The sequence below is a fragment of the Mesoplodon densirostris genome, chromosome 7, assembly GCF_025265405.1.
Source record: "Mesoplodon densirostris isolate mMesDen1 chromosome 7, mMesDen1 primary haplotype, whole genome shotgun sequence".
Classification (NCBI taxonomy): domain Eukaryota; kingdom Metazoa; phylum Chordata; class Mammalia; order Artiodactyla; family Ziphiidae; genus Mesoplodon; species Mesoplodon densirostris.
Genome location: NC_082667.1, coordinates 57,444,737 through 57,462,398, shown reverse-complemented (window position 1 = coordinate 57,462,398; position 17,662 = coordinate 57,444,737). Strand labels below are relative to the sequence as shown.

Sequence of the window (17,662 nt, the reverse complement as noted above, 5' to 3'; positions counted from 1 at the left end):
AAGAAGACAGCTGGGAATTGGAGCCACATGACACATGTGAGCTGGCCCTGGGAGGGCCCCTAGGCACCAGGACCAAAGCCAAGCTGGGCCTGAGGCATTATGCCTCAACCTGGGCTCTGCTCGTGCCTGCTGGTTGACCTTGGCCACACCCCTGCCCCTTGGGGCCTCAGGCTCCTCTTCTGTGCATGGAGGGTTTGGCTTTAGTGACCTGATGTCAGGACTGATGCTCTGTGGAGTTGTGTATGACCCTCCTGTCCCACCCCCTTTTCCCAGCCTCTTGCCAGTGGTTGGGTAATGATTTCTAACTGTGCCCACCCACCCCTCCCCACTCACTTATTGGTGAAGCTCTTTGCTCTTTGCCACCAGAGCAGCTCAGCTGGCCCAGAGAGCATCCCTTCTCCCAGCAGAGGTGGGGCTCATGTGTTAACAGCAGCCACCAGGACCACCAGCTACCTGGAAGAGGAGTGGGCAGTGCCCGGGTCACCTCTCCTCGAGAGATGGGCAGGATCTTTGGAGAAGAGATTAGGAAACATTCTCTGAGCTTACAGTCACCTATCTGTCCATCTGCCTCATTTCACAGATGGACCTACTGAGGCCCAGAGAGGAGGGACTGTCCTAAGGTCACAAAGCAAGTCAGTAGCAGGGCTGGTATAGAAACCAAGGCTGTGTCTGCTTCAGGACCTGTGTTCTCATTCCTTTGTTCCCCTGCCGTGGTGCCCCACTATGTAAGCTTAGGCGAGTCTTCGTTCCTCTCTGGTTCTGAGTTTCCTCCTCTGTATGGTGCCAGGTGGGGACAAGGCTATCTGAACACCCTACCTGCCCGGGGAGGCAGGGTGGGAGGGGCGACTTGCCAGGAATGTGTCCCAGGCTCATGTCAGCCAGCAGGCCTGACCTGGGCAACCCCTTGGGCTGAGACTTTGCCATGGGTAAACAGTCAGGGGACACGAGAGCAGGTATGTCAACAGAGTCTTCATCAGCAGTGTCCTCCCTCCTCCCTCCTGAATGGACACTCTGTCCACCCATGGCGAGGGAAGTGTGGCATGAAGACAGATGAAAGACAGATCAAAGCCGTATCAGAGGCCCGTACTTTTCTGGGTGCTGCACCAAGGGCCATTAACCTGCACTGTGCCCCACGGCACCTCATTTAACCAATGTCCCACCAGATAGAGGCTTGGAGGAGGGAGGAAATGATTTAAAGAGCTAGCTAGGGTTCCGCCAGGTGGCCCATGTGTATCCCAGGTCCGGGGAAAAGCACAGCTGGGTGGCCTAGTCTAGAGGTGGAGGATGATTTGCTGTGACCTCCGGGGAAGCAGCAACTCCTTTCTCTAGGTCTTAGTCTCTACCTTGTAATCAAAGGAATGGCCCAGATCAGGGGTCTTCCACCCCATTCTGTGCTGGGGGCTCCCAGGCCCAGCCATCAGTTCAGGAGCAAGTTTCCAACGTGGTACTGGCTGCCTCCGCTCTCACCTCAGTGCCTTCCTCGCCCATGGAAACCGGGACAGGGTGCTTTTTCCTTCTGGCTTTCCCGAGAGCTAACGCGGTAAGGCAGACCTGCTCTCTGCGGCAAAACCTCAGAACAACCACTTCTCGAAGCTCCTGTAAAGCTGGGCTTCCCCCACCTCCCTGGCCATGGATTCAGCGGCTGCCATTCCCCATTTATGTGGTGGGCAGCTAAGGATTACTTGGGATTTTGAGCAGCTTTAACCTGCTCACCAAAGGCAAAACGGGAGAAAGAGTACAAATGCCCCAAGCAACAGGGTACGACGCAGGGGGTCTTTCTCACAGTCACATGTACTGGCACTTACAGAGCTGGGAGGGGTGCCAGCCACCCTCACTCCCATCCCCTTCTGGCCTCCATCACCTGAAGATTCAGATTTCAGTTTCCCGGAGGCCAACCACCAGCACCACCCCAGACCCCCAAACTGAGCGCGAGGTTCTTCCCCCAGTCAGGGAGTTCCCAAATCTGGAGTCATAGAAAAGCCAGGCTCTTGACCTTCTGCCAGTGGTCAGGGGCTCCGCTCCAGCTGGCACCAGCGCAGGGCAGGGGGAACCTTGAAGCACTGAAGGTGGGAATGTCATCAGTACCGCTTCTCCAGAGGCAGGGCAGCCCACCGGACCAAAACAGTCATACCCTTTGACCCAGGAACTGTCTTTCTTTTTTTTTTTTTTTTTTTTTTTCTGTATGCGGGCCTCTCACTGCTGTGGCCTCTCCCGTTGCGGAGCACAGGCTCCGGACACACAGGCTCCGCGGCCATGGCTCGCGGGCCCAGCCGCTCCGCGGCACGTGGGATCTTCCGGGATCGGGGCACGAACCCGTGTCCCCTGCATCGGCAGGCAGACTCCCAACCACTGCGCCACCAGGGAAGCCCCAGGAACTGTCTTTCTTGATGTTTGTCTCAAGAATGCAAGCAGACGTGAGGACAAAAATAAGGTATTTATGGAAGCATTATTTCTGAGGGAAATTGTAGAAGCTTTTTAAAGGCCCATCAGTCAGGGTTTGATTACAATTCTATTCCATGTAGCATAGCTGTGAGAAGACATGTTACTGAGGGATTTTGATAAGGAAAAATCGCCATGATATGCTTGGGAGGTAATTATTTAAAAATCATAACCATATGACCTCAGTTTTGTGGTTTTTAAAAAAGAACATGTGTCTATTTGAGTAGAAAAAAAGCTGAACATGTCAGAGTGGCTTATCTGGATGGAGGTATGACAGGTTCTTTGGATTTTCTTCCTACTTTCCCATATTTTTAAAATTCTCTGATTATTCATTAGTTTTCTAATCCTAAAAAAAAGTGATGTTTTTCTGAACAAGATGCCAATCCTCTCCATCCCTCTCAGCACCCTCCACCCCATCATGTTTCCTATAATACTGGGTCAGTGCCTCTTGCTGCTCAGGGTTTAGGGAAACTTTGCACCATCCAACCCACCGTCCAAGCCACCAGTCCCAGGGCAGGAAGCCAATCATCCTTTAGAGCATCCAGGACAGCTTTGTTGATAGCACCGCAGGTGAGCTACTCCAGCTGTACAGCTGACCTCCCCTGCCCCTAGTGTGGCTGGCACAAGGGCTGTGGCCTGTCCTTCTGCTTCCTGCATCAGAGCCTGAGCCGAGTCCGGCTGCCTGGAAGAAGGTTTCCATTCAGGCCAGCTGCACTGTCCCTTCTCTGGCCAAAGAAAGGGACTTGGACTTTATGCCAATGGAAGCTGGACATCCCTCTTTATCTGAGAGTGACAGGAGTTGCACTGGGGTTTTAGAGCAATCACTCTGGCTGTGGTGAGGAGGATGGGCCAGAGGGAGGGAATGCAGGAGGCTGGCAGAGTGCAATTAAGAGGACCTGGTGTGTTCGGCTGGAGAAATAAGGGGAATGAGGGAGAAAGTTTCCCACCCCCTTCCCAGGGACTCGAAGTCCAAATGGTGACTACCAAGTACCCGGCACTGAGAACCCAGTGATGAGAGACTGAGGTCAGAGGAGAGAGTCAGTCCAGTCCTACAGGCCCAGGCTTCCAGGGGCCAGGGCACACCTAGTGCCTCCCCTACCTCTGGGTGTGCCCCAGTACTCCTCTCTTGGCCAGCTTCCTCTGACCTGAGGTCTTCCCTGCAGCTGGTGAAGACACACAACCTGCTGACCACCAGGAACTACATCTTTGGATACCACCCCCATGGCATCATGGGCCTGGGTGCCTTCTGCAACTTCAGCACGGAGGCCACAGAAGTGAGCAAGAAGTTCCCCGGCATAAGGCCCTACCTGGCCACGCTGGCTGGCAACTTCAGGATGCCAGTGCTGCGGGAGTACCTGATGTCTGGAGGTGAGAATCCACCTCTGTGTGCCCCTGCCTGAGCCACTCCATTGGCCAGGAAGCCAACCCACCGTGCCCTGGTGCCTGGTCCTGTGTTGGAGATGTGGCCTGCTGAGGCACAGTGGGTCAGGGCTGAGTGGGAGAGCTGTTCATACAATATTCCAGGTTCAACTAGGATAACATCTTCCCTAGGAAGCCTTCTCTGACCCTTTTTCTGGGCATCCCCAGCCCCTGTGCTGCCCTTTGCACGACTTAATCATCGTCCGTGACTCTCATTATCCACCCACCTTGATCCCCAGCAGCCTGACTTACTGGGATTCCCTAGCACCTGGCACCAGCATGACACAGTTAGGACCTCAGGGAACGTTTGCCAAATGAATGCATTCCCTAAACAACCTTGTGTCATTGTCCCCACTTTACAGATAAGTAAGCTGAGGCTCAGAAAAAAGAATGGCTTATGTGGGGCCATACTTCCAAGTGGCTGGGTGAGGTCTGGGACCCAGGTCCACAGCTCTGTCTATATTTGACCATGTGCAGGGGGTAGGGAGTGCATCCACGGGCAGCCCTGACTGTGTGTCCCTCCTCCACTCCCCAGGCATCTGCCCTGTGAACCGGGACACCATAGACTACTTGCTTTCAAAGAATGGGAGCGGCAATGCCATCATCATCGTGGTGGGGGGCGCGGCCGAGTCCCTGAGCTCCATGCCTGGCAAGAATGCAGTCACCTTGCGCAATCGCAAGGGCTTTGTGAAACTGGCCCTGCACCATGGGTGAGTGCCTCCCAGAACACGTGTGTGCACATGCATGCGCACACCCATCAACAGCTCTGCGCAGCCCAGGGCAGCAGCTCCTTGCCTCCTGAAGGCAGAACCCAGACCCCAGGAAGGCAGAGAAGGAGGTTAGCTATCCTGTGGGGAAGGGGAGGTTGGAGCCCAGAGGTTCAGGCCAGGGTTGCCCAAGCTCAGGCTGGGTGGCCTAGTGGGCAAAGATACAGCCTGGGTCTCCTGGGCCCTGGTAGGTGGGCTGAGAGGCCAGCCAAGCACAGAGGCAGCGCTGTGCCCCAGGGCCAGAGCGTGTTATGCAGCTAGGAGAGCGAAAGGCCAGGAAGGAGGATGTTGTGGCCCGAAACATCAAGGAAGCCTTCTTGGAGGGGTAACCCTGAGGACAGACAGAGAGGAGCTAGGCAGCTTGGATTTCTCTGACCTTTTCTAGGGGTACATTCTGGATAGCCAGCCACCTGTTCAGCACATTTCACTGGACAAAGCGCATTTACTTCTACGGTCCCATTTGATTCTCCTGCAAAATCCTGCAGGGTTGCCATCCCCATTTTCCATTTGAGAAAACTGAGTGAGGCTATAGTGACCTGGTCAGGGCCACACTGTAAAGCCCTGACATGCTCCCCAGTCACTAACAGGGGCAGAGGGCCTGTCCCCATCTGGCAGTGAGGGGACATGTGGTTTGGAGTCTCCCGGGTGATTCTTGTACCCCCCTGACGGAGGGGAGTTCGGCTGGTGTCTGGGGCCTCTAGGGCTGCCAGGAGGAACTGAAGCCAGTGATTGGGCTATGACAGACCCTGGCCTCTCCCTTCCAGAGCCGACCTGGTTCCCACCTACTCCTTCGGGGAGAATGAGGTGTACAAGCAGGTGATCTTTGAGGAGGGCTCCTGGGGCCGATGGGTCCAGAAAAAGTTCCAGAAGTACATTGGCTTCGCCCCGTGCATCTTCCATGGCCGAGGCCTCTTCTCCTCCGACACCTGGGGGCTGGTGCCCTACTCCAAGCCCATCACCACCGTGGGTGAGCCCCCCTTCCTCCAGACCCTGAACTCGGGTGCCACAGCTAGTTTAGTGGCAGAGTTAGGATTCAAATCCATCCCTGGCTCTGATGTCCATGCTCTGAACCATGAGGACGTGGACCTGTTTGGGCGCTGATGGGAATGATCATTGGGGGAGGGGGAGGGGGGTAGTTCCATTACCACGAGCTAAGCTGTGCTAGATGAGAAAACAGGACTCAGCAATTCTGTGTTTTCAGAGCCCAAGTCTATCAGGGAAGACCCCCTTACAGCAAAGACCAATAGGGGGTGTGAGGAGGATGTGCAGGGTGCTCTTGAGGGTCATAATGGACCCCAGGGAGGAGGTGACTCTTTTTTTTTATATAAATTTATTTTTTTACTTTTGGTTGTGTTGGGTCTTGGTTGCTGCGCATGGGCTTTCTCTAGTTGCGGCGAGCGGGGGCTACTCTTCGTTGTGGTGCATGGGCTTCTCATTATGGTGGCTTCTCTTGTTGTGGAGCATGGGCTATAGGCACACGGGCTTCAGTAGTTGTGGCACACGGGCTTCAGTAGTAGTGGCGCATGGGCTTAGCTGCTCCGCGGCATGTGGGATCTTCCCGGACCAGGGCTCGAACCCGTGTCCCCTGCATTGGCAGGCAGATTCTTAACCACTGCGCCACCAGGGAAGTCCCTGTGACTCTTACACTATTAGCTGAATAGGAATTATCCTGAAAAAGAGGGGAGGAAGAGACTTTTTGTCAGAAACAATAGCCTAAAGGAGGTTCCCGCAGCAAGACCGTATAGATTTTTGAGGAACAGATGAAAATCAATATGACTGGAGCAGAAGCCTGTGAGAAGTGTAGCAAAAAAACTGGCTGCACTTCGCCCCCAGCTGTGTTGTTTTGCGTTCATGTGAGACAACTTAGAGGATTCCAAAGAATTATCTATTGTAGGAGTATGTGTGTGTGTGTGTATCTGTTAATGGTTCACAATCTAGAGCTCACATAAGAGCATGGAGGCCGCAAGCCATGGACTTCAGGGGCCAAAGCTCACATAGATACTTTGAGTTCTTATCAGGGCCAGATGTTTTGCTTTGTACTTTTTCCAGGGAGATCAACTTCCTGCATTTTAGGTCACACAGCCTAGACTCACCCTTGACTCTTGTTATCCACAAATCCCACACCAGGTCTGCTGTCTGTGAGGTGGCAGGGACATTTCCAGGCACAGGGTGTCTGGAGAGGGACGGGGTCTAGTAGACAGTGTGAAGGAGTTTGCCCCTCACCTTAAGAATGGAAAACTGGGGAGTTTCCTGGTGTCCTAGTGGTTAGGATTCTGGATTTTCCCTGCTGTGGCATAAGGAAGGATCCCCACGTGATAGGTGAGGAAACTAAGGCGCAGAGAGGTGAAGTGACGTGCCCAGAGCAGGGCAAAAGCAAAGCCATTACCTGATCCCACACCTCTCACAGGAGCTCCCAGCTGAGTACTGTGGTTACAGCTGGACTTGATCCTACCTGCTGCTTAGTGGCTATGTGGCCTTGGGCAGGTCCCTTCCCATAGCCCTGGGCCCCAGTCTTCTCACCTGTAAAAGGGACAGCCTGAAATGGAGCATATTCAGCACAGTTCCTGACAGGCGGCTGGCAAGTAGCTCAGGGTCGCTACCATCGGCATTATGGTGGATGCCCGGGGGGCGGGGGGTGGGCCGAATGGTACTGACTAACCAGAGGCGTCTGCCCCATCCCTGCAGTGGGTGAGCCCATCACTACCCCCAAGCTGGAGCACCCGACCCAGCAGGACGTCGACCTGTACCACGCCATGTACGTGGAAGCCCTGGTGAAGCTCTTCGACCAGCACAAGACCAAGTTCGGCCTCCCGGAGACCGAGGTCCTGGAAGTGAACTGAGCCTGTCCGCAGGGGACAGCTTCTGGGAGGAACCAGCTGCAAATCGTTTTCTACCAAGTTCTCTAGTGCTCTTTGTTCTGTAAATGTGGAAGCATCATGGGTGTCTGGGGTTTTTTTTAAAAGAAATTATAATAATTTTGTTAAACCAGTACAATGTTAGGTCTTTTTTAAGAAGGAAAAAGTGAATATTTCAAGCTCTTTCACTTCCAATTTGTCCTGTTCTAGGTGGCGGCTGACCCATCTGGGCCTTCATGGTTTCTCAACCAACCCCTCTTCTCCCCTTCCCAAAATTACAGAGAAAACTCAGTCCTGGTTAACTGGGGAAGAAGGACAGCCATTAGTGACTCAGGCCACTTAGATTATTTGCCCTTTGTCCCTGGGGGATGAGGGGCCAGAAGCTTCCTCTAATACAAACATCTCTACTGCCGGCTACCCCAAGCTTGACTGCAGGACCAGCTGCTTCTGCCAAGGGGAAGACTCAGAGGGAACAGGGGTCCCCATTTTGAAGAGCTCAGGGATAAACATCTGGAATATTCAAGCTCACTTCTCCTTTCTGCCACCCCCCACGGCCCCAGTCTCTGAAATCTGAGCCTGGACTGGCCTCCAGAGAGAGGATGGAGGTGGCGGTGATCCCAGGCTGGGGAATGGAGCTGTCCAGTTTAATCATCTCTTGGATTATCAAGCCCCACCACGTTCTGGTTGGAGTACTGGTTTTCCTCAGGGAGCTGACGACATGAACCCAGCACAGACCCTGCATTGGCCTAAATCACATGCTTCTCAGTGGCCTAGGTTTGCTTAACCCACACCCTCAGTAGTGGATGTGGGTGGGGGGTCCCATTTCCTGTTTACAGAGGGACTGGCCTTCTGAGCAGCAGATTGGTCCAGAACAGAAGTTGCCCGAACCCAAACCTCATATATTTGTGCCTTTCTGAGAGGGGGCCAGGGAGGAAATCTAGTCCTTTGTGTATTCTGTTTTCTCTTGATGAGATCATTATACCATGTCAGACTTTTGTATATTCCTAAATGAATAAATGAAAATGAGTGTCCTCTATGAGTTATTGCAGGGGCCGCATCTGCATCTTGCCGCTGACACTTGGGGAGACCACTGCCCCACCAGGCTGCCTGCTGAGCCCTCTCCCCCTTGCTTCTTTGGCCCACATGGCCCTGTGTGGTGTATTAGTTATTAATTGCTGTGTAATAAATTACTCCAAAACGTAGTGGCTGTTGGGACGTCCCTGGCAGTCCAGTGGTTAAGACTCTGTGCTTCCAATGCAAGGGGCACGGGTTCTATTCCTGGTTGGGGAACTAAGATCCCACATGCCACTGCAGCGCAGCCATAAAAAAAAAAAAAAAGAAAGAAAAAGACAGAACTTAGTAGCTGCAAACAACAGTGTCCACTTTCTGAGGGTCAGTAATCAAGGTACAGCTTAGCTGGGCCCTCTGCTTCAGGGTCTCACACAAGGCTGAAATCAAGGTATCAGCCGGGCTGTGATCATCCCAAGGCTTGACAGGGGAGGATCCACTTCCAAGGTCATTCTTTTGGCTGTTGGCAGGATTCACCTCCTCACTGGCTTTGACCAGAGGCCACTCCCACTTCCTTGCCTTTCTGTAGAGTAGCTCACAGCGTGGCAGCTGGCTGCATCAGAGAGAGTAAGCAAGAAGAACCAGAGGGAGTGCAAACAGAAGCCACAGTCTTCTATAACCTAATCTTGGAAGTGACAACCTATCCCTTTTGCCATATTCTCTTCATTAGATGCAAGTCACTATGTCCGGCTCACACTCTTGAGGATTACATGTGGAGTGAATGCCAGGAGGCAGGGCTCACTGGAGCCCCTTCACAGCTGCCTTCCACCTCTGGTAAAGGCTACTGTCCTGCTGTAAGGTCCTAGAATAGCTGAGCTAGAAAGGTCCATATGGATCACTCAACCATGTTCCTTGCCCCTGGCCTCAGTTATACCACAAAGAGGAAGGCCTGGCTTGCTGTCACTCTAGTGATTCCATACCACACCTGGATCTCACAACATGCCACCTCTCTCTCTTCTCATTCCATTCAGTTCAGTGAGTACCAAGTACCTGGGGGAACCCTTCCCACCTGAGACTAAAGTGACTTTCCCACTTTCCACTACCTAATGCCTGTCTTTACCGTTCACCTCAGGGACCATTCCTCTGTGCCAGAAGCAGTGAGCTGGCTGCGTGGGAGCAGAAACAAACATTGGAAACAGCTGAGGATATGCAGGGTGGTCAGAGCTGTGATGGAGAGGCCCCTAATCCAATCTGGGCTGCCTCATTGATCTGGGGCCTCAGCCTGAGCTGAGACTCAATGGGTGACTGGAAATTTGCCAGGAAGGAGTTGAAGGGCAGAGCAGCAAGTGCAAATTGGGGAGGCTGCCGATTTGAACCACTGAGAGGTGGCGGTAGAGAGGTCTGCAGTGGGGCTTCCCATGGAAGGGCAGGGAGCTGGCTTCTCCGGAGTTTTTCGGTGGGGAGGAGGGCAGGGCAGAGAAGAGGTGCCCTGGAGGCCATCAGAGGCTAGATTCTGTAGCTCCAAGCAAGTCTTAGGCCTCAGGCGACAGAGCCCAGGTTAGAGGACAGACATTTCCTTTAGGATGGAGGAAAGGCCCATTTTCTGATGCATCTCAGCCCCAAACCAGCCCCAGCCTGAGGCTAGCCATGACCCTCATCATCTGGCTCCAGGCTAAACTAGGCCAACCCACAAACATAGGCCATTATTCTCAGCGTTAATTTTGTGAAGATTGGATACCTACTGTGCATCAGGGAACTCCACCATCTCTGCCTAAGAACAGGAACAATAACCAGGCCCCAAATCTTGGAGGGGCCACCCAGGGCAACGTAAGTTCGGCCCTCTGTATCCATGGGTTTTGCATCTGCAGATGCATAGCGCCAGCTGTACTGCTCTATTTTACATGAGGGACTTGAGCATCCTCTCATTTTGCTATCCACTGGAGGGAGGGGAGTGGAGTGGGGGTGGGGGCTCTATAACCCATCCCCTGCAAATAGCAAGCGTGTCCAGCAGCCAGCTGTGCAGAGCAGAGCCATGCCTCGCTCTAAGCTGTGTGTGGGGAACTCTAGGTAAATGCTATGAACATTGATTGCCTTGGGTTGGGAGTTGTTAGCTTGGGAGAGGGAACTGGAAACTCCCTTTCCAGAAGACCCTCTGCCTTTGGACGGTGGGAGTGGGGCTGCTGTCTCAGCCTGAAGGTCAGATCCATGATTCTGCTTGTTGTTCCCAGATATGGCCACTAGGGGGCACCGAGGATAGGTCTGAGGCAAACGCTGCGCAGCTTCCTAAGCTTTCTTTTCCCATTTTGACGCTTATCTAGCTCCTACCCAGGGCTAGAAGCTAGAGATAGATAGAATCACAGACTCCCAAAAGCTGAGAGATAGACAGAAATTTAGCATTCACCGTGAGCAATTCCTCCTAATCGGGGAAACTTGGCACAGAAAGGCCAACAGACTTGCCCCTAATTACTCAGCGAATCAACACTCACCGAATTCCTCCTCTTGACAGGGAACGAGGGGCTTCCAAATTGAATGTCCCCTGTTCTCAGGTGCTTGAAATGTAATAAGGGCGACAGAAACGTAAAGCACTCATCTTCTAAAAAACCTTTGCCTCCTTTTATATTCCCTGTCTAGGTTCTAGATGTCACTACTGCCCACCATCAGCACAACCAGCCTCCAGTCGTGGTGGGCTCTTCTCTCCTCCCCCTTCCCTGCCCCACTCCGATAGCTGCTTGCTGCTGCTGCTGCTGACATTTTTGTCTCTCAAATCATTCCCTCCTTTCTCATCCCTGATAACATATACGAATGAGTGTGGGATCCAGCCTGTGACACTGCCCTTACCAGCTGCATTATCATGTCACTTAACCTTTCTGAACCTCAGCTTCCTCATCTGTAAATGGGAATAATCTATATTCCTGAGTAAATGAGATAATAGGTATCTAAATATATGATATAAAAATAAGATGTATTCATCCAGCTCTCTCAACAGGAAATAATAGCTCTGATCATCATCATCATCATCATACCCTTACTGGGTCTCCCGGACCTATTAAATTGAGCTCCCTGTTTCCAGGCCTCTCTCCAGCTCACTGTTCCTGCAGCAAAGTGGCCAGGCTTCCTTATTTTTTTTTTAAATAAAAGCTTTACTGAGATATAATTCATGTATCATAAAGCCCATCCTTTTAAAGTACTACAGTCAACTAATCTATGACAAAGGAGGCAAGGATATACAATGGAGAAAAGACAAGTCTCGTCAATAAGTGGTGCTGGGAAAACTGGACAGCTCCATGTAAAAGAATGAAATTAGAACACTCCCTAGCACCACACACAAATATAAACTCAAACTGGATTAAAGACCTAAATGTAAGACCAGACACTATAAAACTCTTAGAGGAGAACGTGGGAAGAGGACTCTTTGACATAAATCACAGCAAGATCTTTTTTGACCCACCTCCCAGAGTAATGGAAATAAAAACAAACAAATGGGACCTAATGAAACTTAAAAGCTTTTGCACAGGAAACTATAAACAAGACGAAAAGACAACCCTCAGAATGGGAGAAAATATTTGCAAATGAATCAGTGGATAAAATCTCCAAAATATATAAACAGCTCATGCAGCTCAATATTAAAAAAACAAACAACTCAGTCAAAAAATGGGCAGAAGACCTAAATAGACATTTGTCCAAAGAAGACATACAGATGGCCAAGAGGCACATGAAAAGCTGCTCAACATCACTAATTATTAGAGAAACGCAAATCAAAACTACAATGAGGTATCACCTCACACCAGTTAGAATGGGCATCATCAGAAAATCTATAAACTACAAATGCTGGAGAGGGCGTGGAGAAAAGGGAACCCTCTTGCACTGTTGGTGGGAATGTAAATTGATACAGCCACTATGAGGAACAGTATGGAAGTTCCTCAAAAAACTAAAAATAGAACTACCATACAACCCAGCAATACCACTACTAGGCATATACCCCGAGAAAACTATAATTCAAAAAGAGTCACGTACCACAATGTTCATTGCAGCTCTATTTACAATAGCCAGAACATGGAAGCAACCTAAGTGTCCATCGACAGACAAATGGATAAAGAAGATGTGGTACATATATACAATGGAATATTACTCAGTCATAAAAAGAAATGAAATTGGGCCATTTGTAGAGACGTGAATGGACCTAAAGCCTGTCATACAGAGTGATGTAAGTCAGAGAGAGAAAAACAAATATTGTATATTAACGCGTATATGTGGAATCTAGAAAAATGGTACAGATGAACCGGTTTGCAAGGCAGAAATAGAGACACAGATGCAGAGAACAAACGTATGGACACCAAGGGGGAAGTGGGGGGGTGGTAGTGGTGGTGGGATGAATTGGGAGATTGGGATTGACACGTATACACTAATATGTATAAAATAGATAACTAATAAGAACCTGCTGTATAAAAGAGTAAAATAAAATTCAAGAAAAAAGGAATATATATATATTTTTAAAAATGAAGTATATAATTCAGCGGGTTTTAGTATATTCGCAAAGTTGTGCATCAATCACCACTCTCTAATTCCAGAACAATTTCATCACCACCAAAAGTAATCCCATACCAGTTAGCAGTTATTCCTCATTACCCTTCCCGTCAGGCCCTGGCTAAAAACTAATCACTAACCTACTGTCTGTCTATATGAATTTTCCTGTTTTGGACATTTTCTACAAGTGGAATTCTACAGGTGGCCTTTCGTGTCTGGCTTCTTAGATTTAGCATAAAGTTTTGAAGGTGTGTCTGTGATGTAGCATGTTTCATGAATCATGTACCATTTGTCCTTTGGAGCATGAAAGTTTTTCATTTTGGTGTAATCAAATTTATCTAGGTTTTTTGTTTTTTGTTTTTGTAGTGTGTGCTTTCATATCTAAGAAGCCACAGCCTAATCCAAGGTCACAAAGATTTACTACTATGTTTTCTTCTAAACGTTTTAGAGTTCTTAGCTGCTACATTTAGATCTCTGGACTATTTTTTAAATAAAGTTATTTATTTTATTTATTTTATTTTTGGCTGTGTTGGGTCTTTGCTGCTGCACACAGACTTTCTCTAGTTGCAGCGAGCGGGGGCTACTCTTCGTTGCGGTGCACAGGCTTCTCGGCTTCTCATTACGGTGGCTTCTCTTTGTTTCGGAGCACAGGCTCTAGGCATGTGGCTTCAGTAGTCGTGGCACCCAGGCTCAGTAATTGTGGCTTGAGGGCTTATTTGCTCCGCGGCATGTGGGATCGTCCCGGACCAGGGCTCAAACCCGTGTCCCCTGCACTGGCAGGAGGATTCTTAACCACTGCGCCACCAGGGAACCCCATCTGGACTATTTTGAGTTAATTTTTGTGTATGGTTGAGGTAGGGTTCCACTTCATTCTTTTGCATTTCCATTCTTTTGGATATCCAGTTATCCCAGCACCGTTTGTTGAAAAGACCATTCTTTCCTCATAAAATTGTCTTGGCACTTTTGTCCAAAATCAATTGATCATAAATGTAAGGGTTTATTTCTGGATTCTCAGTTCTATTCCACTCATCTCTATTTCTATACTTACTCTAGTAGCACACTGTCTCGATTAGCTTTGTAATAAATTTTGAAATCGGGAAATGTGAGTCCCGACTTTGTTCTCTTTTAGATTGTCTTGGTTATTCTGTGTCCCTTGCATTTCCATATGAATTTTAGGATTGGCTTGTTAATGTTTGCAAAAAAAGGCAGCCAGGGTTTTGATAGACGTTGCATATGAAGTGACAGATCAATTTGGTGAATGTTGCCATTGTAACAATATTAAGTGTTCTGGATGTTTTCCCATTCATTTAGGTTTTCTTTAACTTCCTTTAATGGTGTTTGTAGTTTTCTGTGTACAAATCTTGCACTTCTGTTAAATTTATTCTTAAGCATTTTATTTTTTTGATGCTATTGTTAATGGAATAGTTTCCTAATTTTGTTTCAGATTGCCATGTTAGTGTATAGAAATACAATTAGTTTTTGCATATTGATCATGTATCTTGCAACGTTATGGAAATTGTTTGTGTCAAATGCTTTTTCTGCATCTGCTGAGATGATCATATAGTTTCTGTCCTTTATTCTATTAATATGAATATGGTGTATTACATTAATGGATATGTGTGTGCTAAACCAATCTTGCATTCTTGGTAAAAAATAATTTATATGTTTGGATTTAGTTCACTAGTATTTGATTCACTAATATGTTGTTGAAGATTTTTATGTCTATATTTATAATGAATAAGGGATGTTGGTCTGTAGTTTTCTTGTCTTTGCCTGATTTTGGTATCAGGGTAATGCTGGCCTCATAGAATGATTCGGGACGTCTTTTCTTCATTCTTGGAAGAGTTGTGAAGGATTGATGTTAATTTTTCTTTAAATATTTGGTAGAATTAACACCTGAAGCCATCTGGGCCTAGGCTTTTCTTTGTGGAAAGTTTCTGATTACTAATTTAAACTCTCCTTGTTATAGATCTCTTTAGATTTTCTTTTTGTTCTTGAATCAGTTTTGGTAGTTTGTGTGTTTCTAGGAATTTGTCCATTTCATTTGATAATCTAATCTGTTGTTATACAATTGTTCATAAGATTCCCTTCCAATCCTTTTTATTTCTGAAAGGCTGGTAGTGATGTCCTCGCTTTCAGTCCTGATTTTAGTAATTTGAGGCGTCTCTCTTTTTTTTCTTGATCAGTCTAGCTAAAGATTTGTCAATTTAATTGATCTTTTCAAAGAGCCATCTGGTTACACTGATTTTCTCTGTTCTTTTTCTATTTTTTATGTCATTTATTTGTGCTTTAGTGTAAATGTATTTAGCGTATTTTCCTCTAGTATTTCCTCTCAGTTAGTTTGCTCTTCTTTTTCCAGTGTCTTAAGGTGGAAGTTTAGTTTATTAATTTGAGATTTTTTTTTCTTGTTTAATATGGGTGAGTTATAAGTTTCCCTCTAAGAACTGCTTTAGCTGCATCCCACAGTTTTGGTGTGTTGTGTTTTTGTTTCATTCATCTCAAAGTTTTTTATAATTTATCTTCTGATTTCTTTGTTGACCCATGGTTATTAAGAGTATGTTGGTTAATTTCCATGTATCTGCTATTTTTCCAAATTTCTTTTGTCATTTATGTCTAATTTCATTTCATTATGTTCTTAGAACATACTTTGTATGATTTCAATCCTTTTTAATTTATTGGGACTTTTTAAATGACCAAACATATGATCTATCTTAGAGAACATTCCATGTGCATTTGAGAAAAGCATATATTCTGCTTTTGTTGGTTGGAATGTTTTATAGATTAGATATCTATTAGGTCAAGTTGGTTAATTGTGTTGTTCAAGTCTCCTTTTCCTCGTTGATCTTCTGCCTAGTCATTTTATCCATTACTGAAAGTGGGGTATTGAAGTAACCAACTATTGTTGTTGAACTGTTTATTTTTCCCTTCAATTCTGCAAGTTTTGCTTCATGTATTTTGGGACTCTGCTGTTATATGCATATGTTTATAATTTTATATCTTCCTAATGAAGTCACCCTTTTATCATTATAAAATATCTTTATCCCTAGTAACAATTTTTATCTTAAAATCTATTTTGTGTAGCCCATATTAGTATAATATAGGCACCCCAGTTCTCTCTTGGTTACCATTTGCATGGAATATCTTCTATCCTTTCCCTTTCAACCTATTTGTGTCTTTAAATAAGAAGTGTGTTTTTGTAGACATAATAGTGTTGGACTTTTTAAAAATACATACAGTACTTCTACTTTCTGCCTTCTGATTGGAGCGTTAATTACATTTAATGCAATTACTAAGGTAGGATTTACATCTGCCATTTTGTTGTTCTTTCTCACCTTCCATTCCTGCCTTCTTTTGTGTTAAACATGTATTTTCTAATATATTATTTTAATTCTCTTGTTGTCTCTTTTACTGTATATTTTTGAGTTATTTTCTTCATGGTTCCTCTGGAGATTACAATTAACATCTTAATTTAATACTATCTAGTTTAGATTAATACCAACTTAATTTCTCCATCTTTTGGGCAGGCTGGCCTGAGAGAAAAGAGGGGCAGGCCACACATAGGAATGGTGTGATGGGTTAAATGCTGACCCACAAAATAATATGGACATGTCCTAATCCCTGGAACTTGTGAATGTGACTTTATTTGGAAAAAATCTTTACAGATATAATTAAGGATCTCAAGATGAAATAACCCTGGATTATCTGGGAGGGCCCTGAATCCTATGACAAGTGTCCTTAAAAGTAAAAGAAAGGAGAGACACAGGGAAAGGGGAGAGGCCATGTTGAGGAAGCAGGGACTGGAATTATGTAGCCACAAGCCAAGAAACAACTGGAGCCACCACAAGCTGGAAGAGGCAAAGGAGGATTCTCCTTAAGAGTCTTTGAGGGAGTGTAGCCCTAACACCACCTTGATTTTGGACTTCCAGCCTCCAGACCTATGAGAGAATAAATTTCTGGTGTTTTAAGCCAGCCAGTTTATGGCTTAAACTAATACAAACAGTGACCTTCAATCTTTTAGAGGGGTTGTGCCAGTGGATGGCAGAGTCTGGTCTTCTCAGCCGTGAAACATTTCACTTTACTTGGGGTAGGCTGCAAATCTGACACTTTTTTCTAATACTTCTGAGAAGGTGGAAGAAATTCTCATTTAATGGGTTATAATGGGATCACTAGGAGGAGAAAAATAGGAATTTCCCCCACCCCTTGGCTTCAACCACAATTTTTATGACAAACTTCTGCCCCGTAAATATTCTAAACATCTTTTGCGTAATCCTGTTTTTCTTCCTTGTAAACTCTTTTTCAAGCTATTTTTCACCACTTATCGCTTAGGGAGTTTTGGTTTGTGTATTTTCAGCTCATATTTTATCATGCATACACACAATTGTATCTCCTACACTTTTTACATAACATTACAATGCCCTTACGCACATTTAAAAAGCACCTTTTCTCATTTCTAAAATACCAAATGATTTTTGAGATTTCTAATTATTTTTGATGAAAACCAATACAAAGTATTTTTTCCTCTGATTAAACACAAATGATATATTTTTAAAATTTCCTGTATATGATATAGAAATATATTCTGAGAAAAACATGACTTCACTGTATAAATAAAATTTAAAATATACGCTATAATAGTCTTTTATTAGAGGC

At 46.8% G+C, this 17,662-nt stretch overlaps 1 protein-coding gene across 1 annotated transcript in view; it reads left to right on the top strand.

Moving 5' to 3' along the window:
* UVRAG (UV radiation resistance associated) overlaps positions 1-17,662 on the top strand; it is a 361,815-nt gene that overhangs the window by 24,676 nt on the left and 319,477 nt on the right. The window contains 2 exon segments of the mRNA XM_060104362.1: positions 3,603-3,807; positions 4,394-4,568. Of these exon segments, the coding sequence (XP_059960345.1) occupies positions 3,603-3,807; positions 4,394-4,568 (380 nt within the window).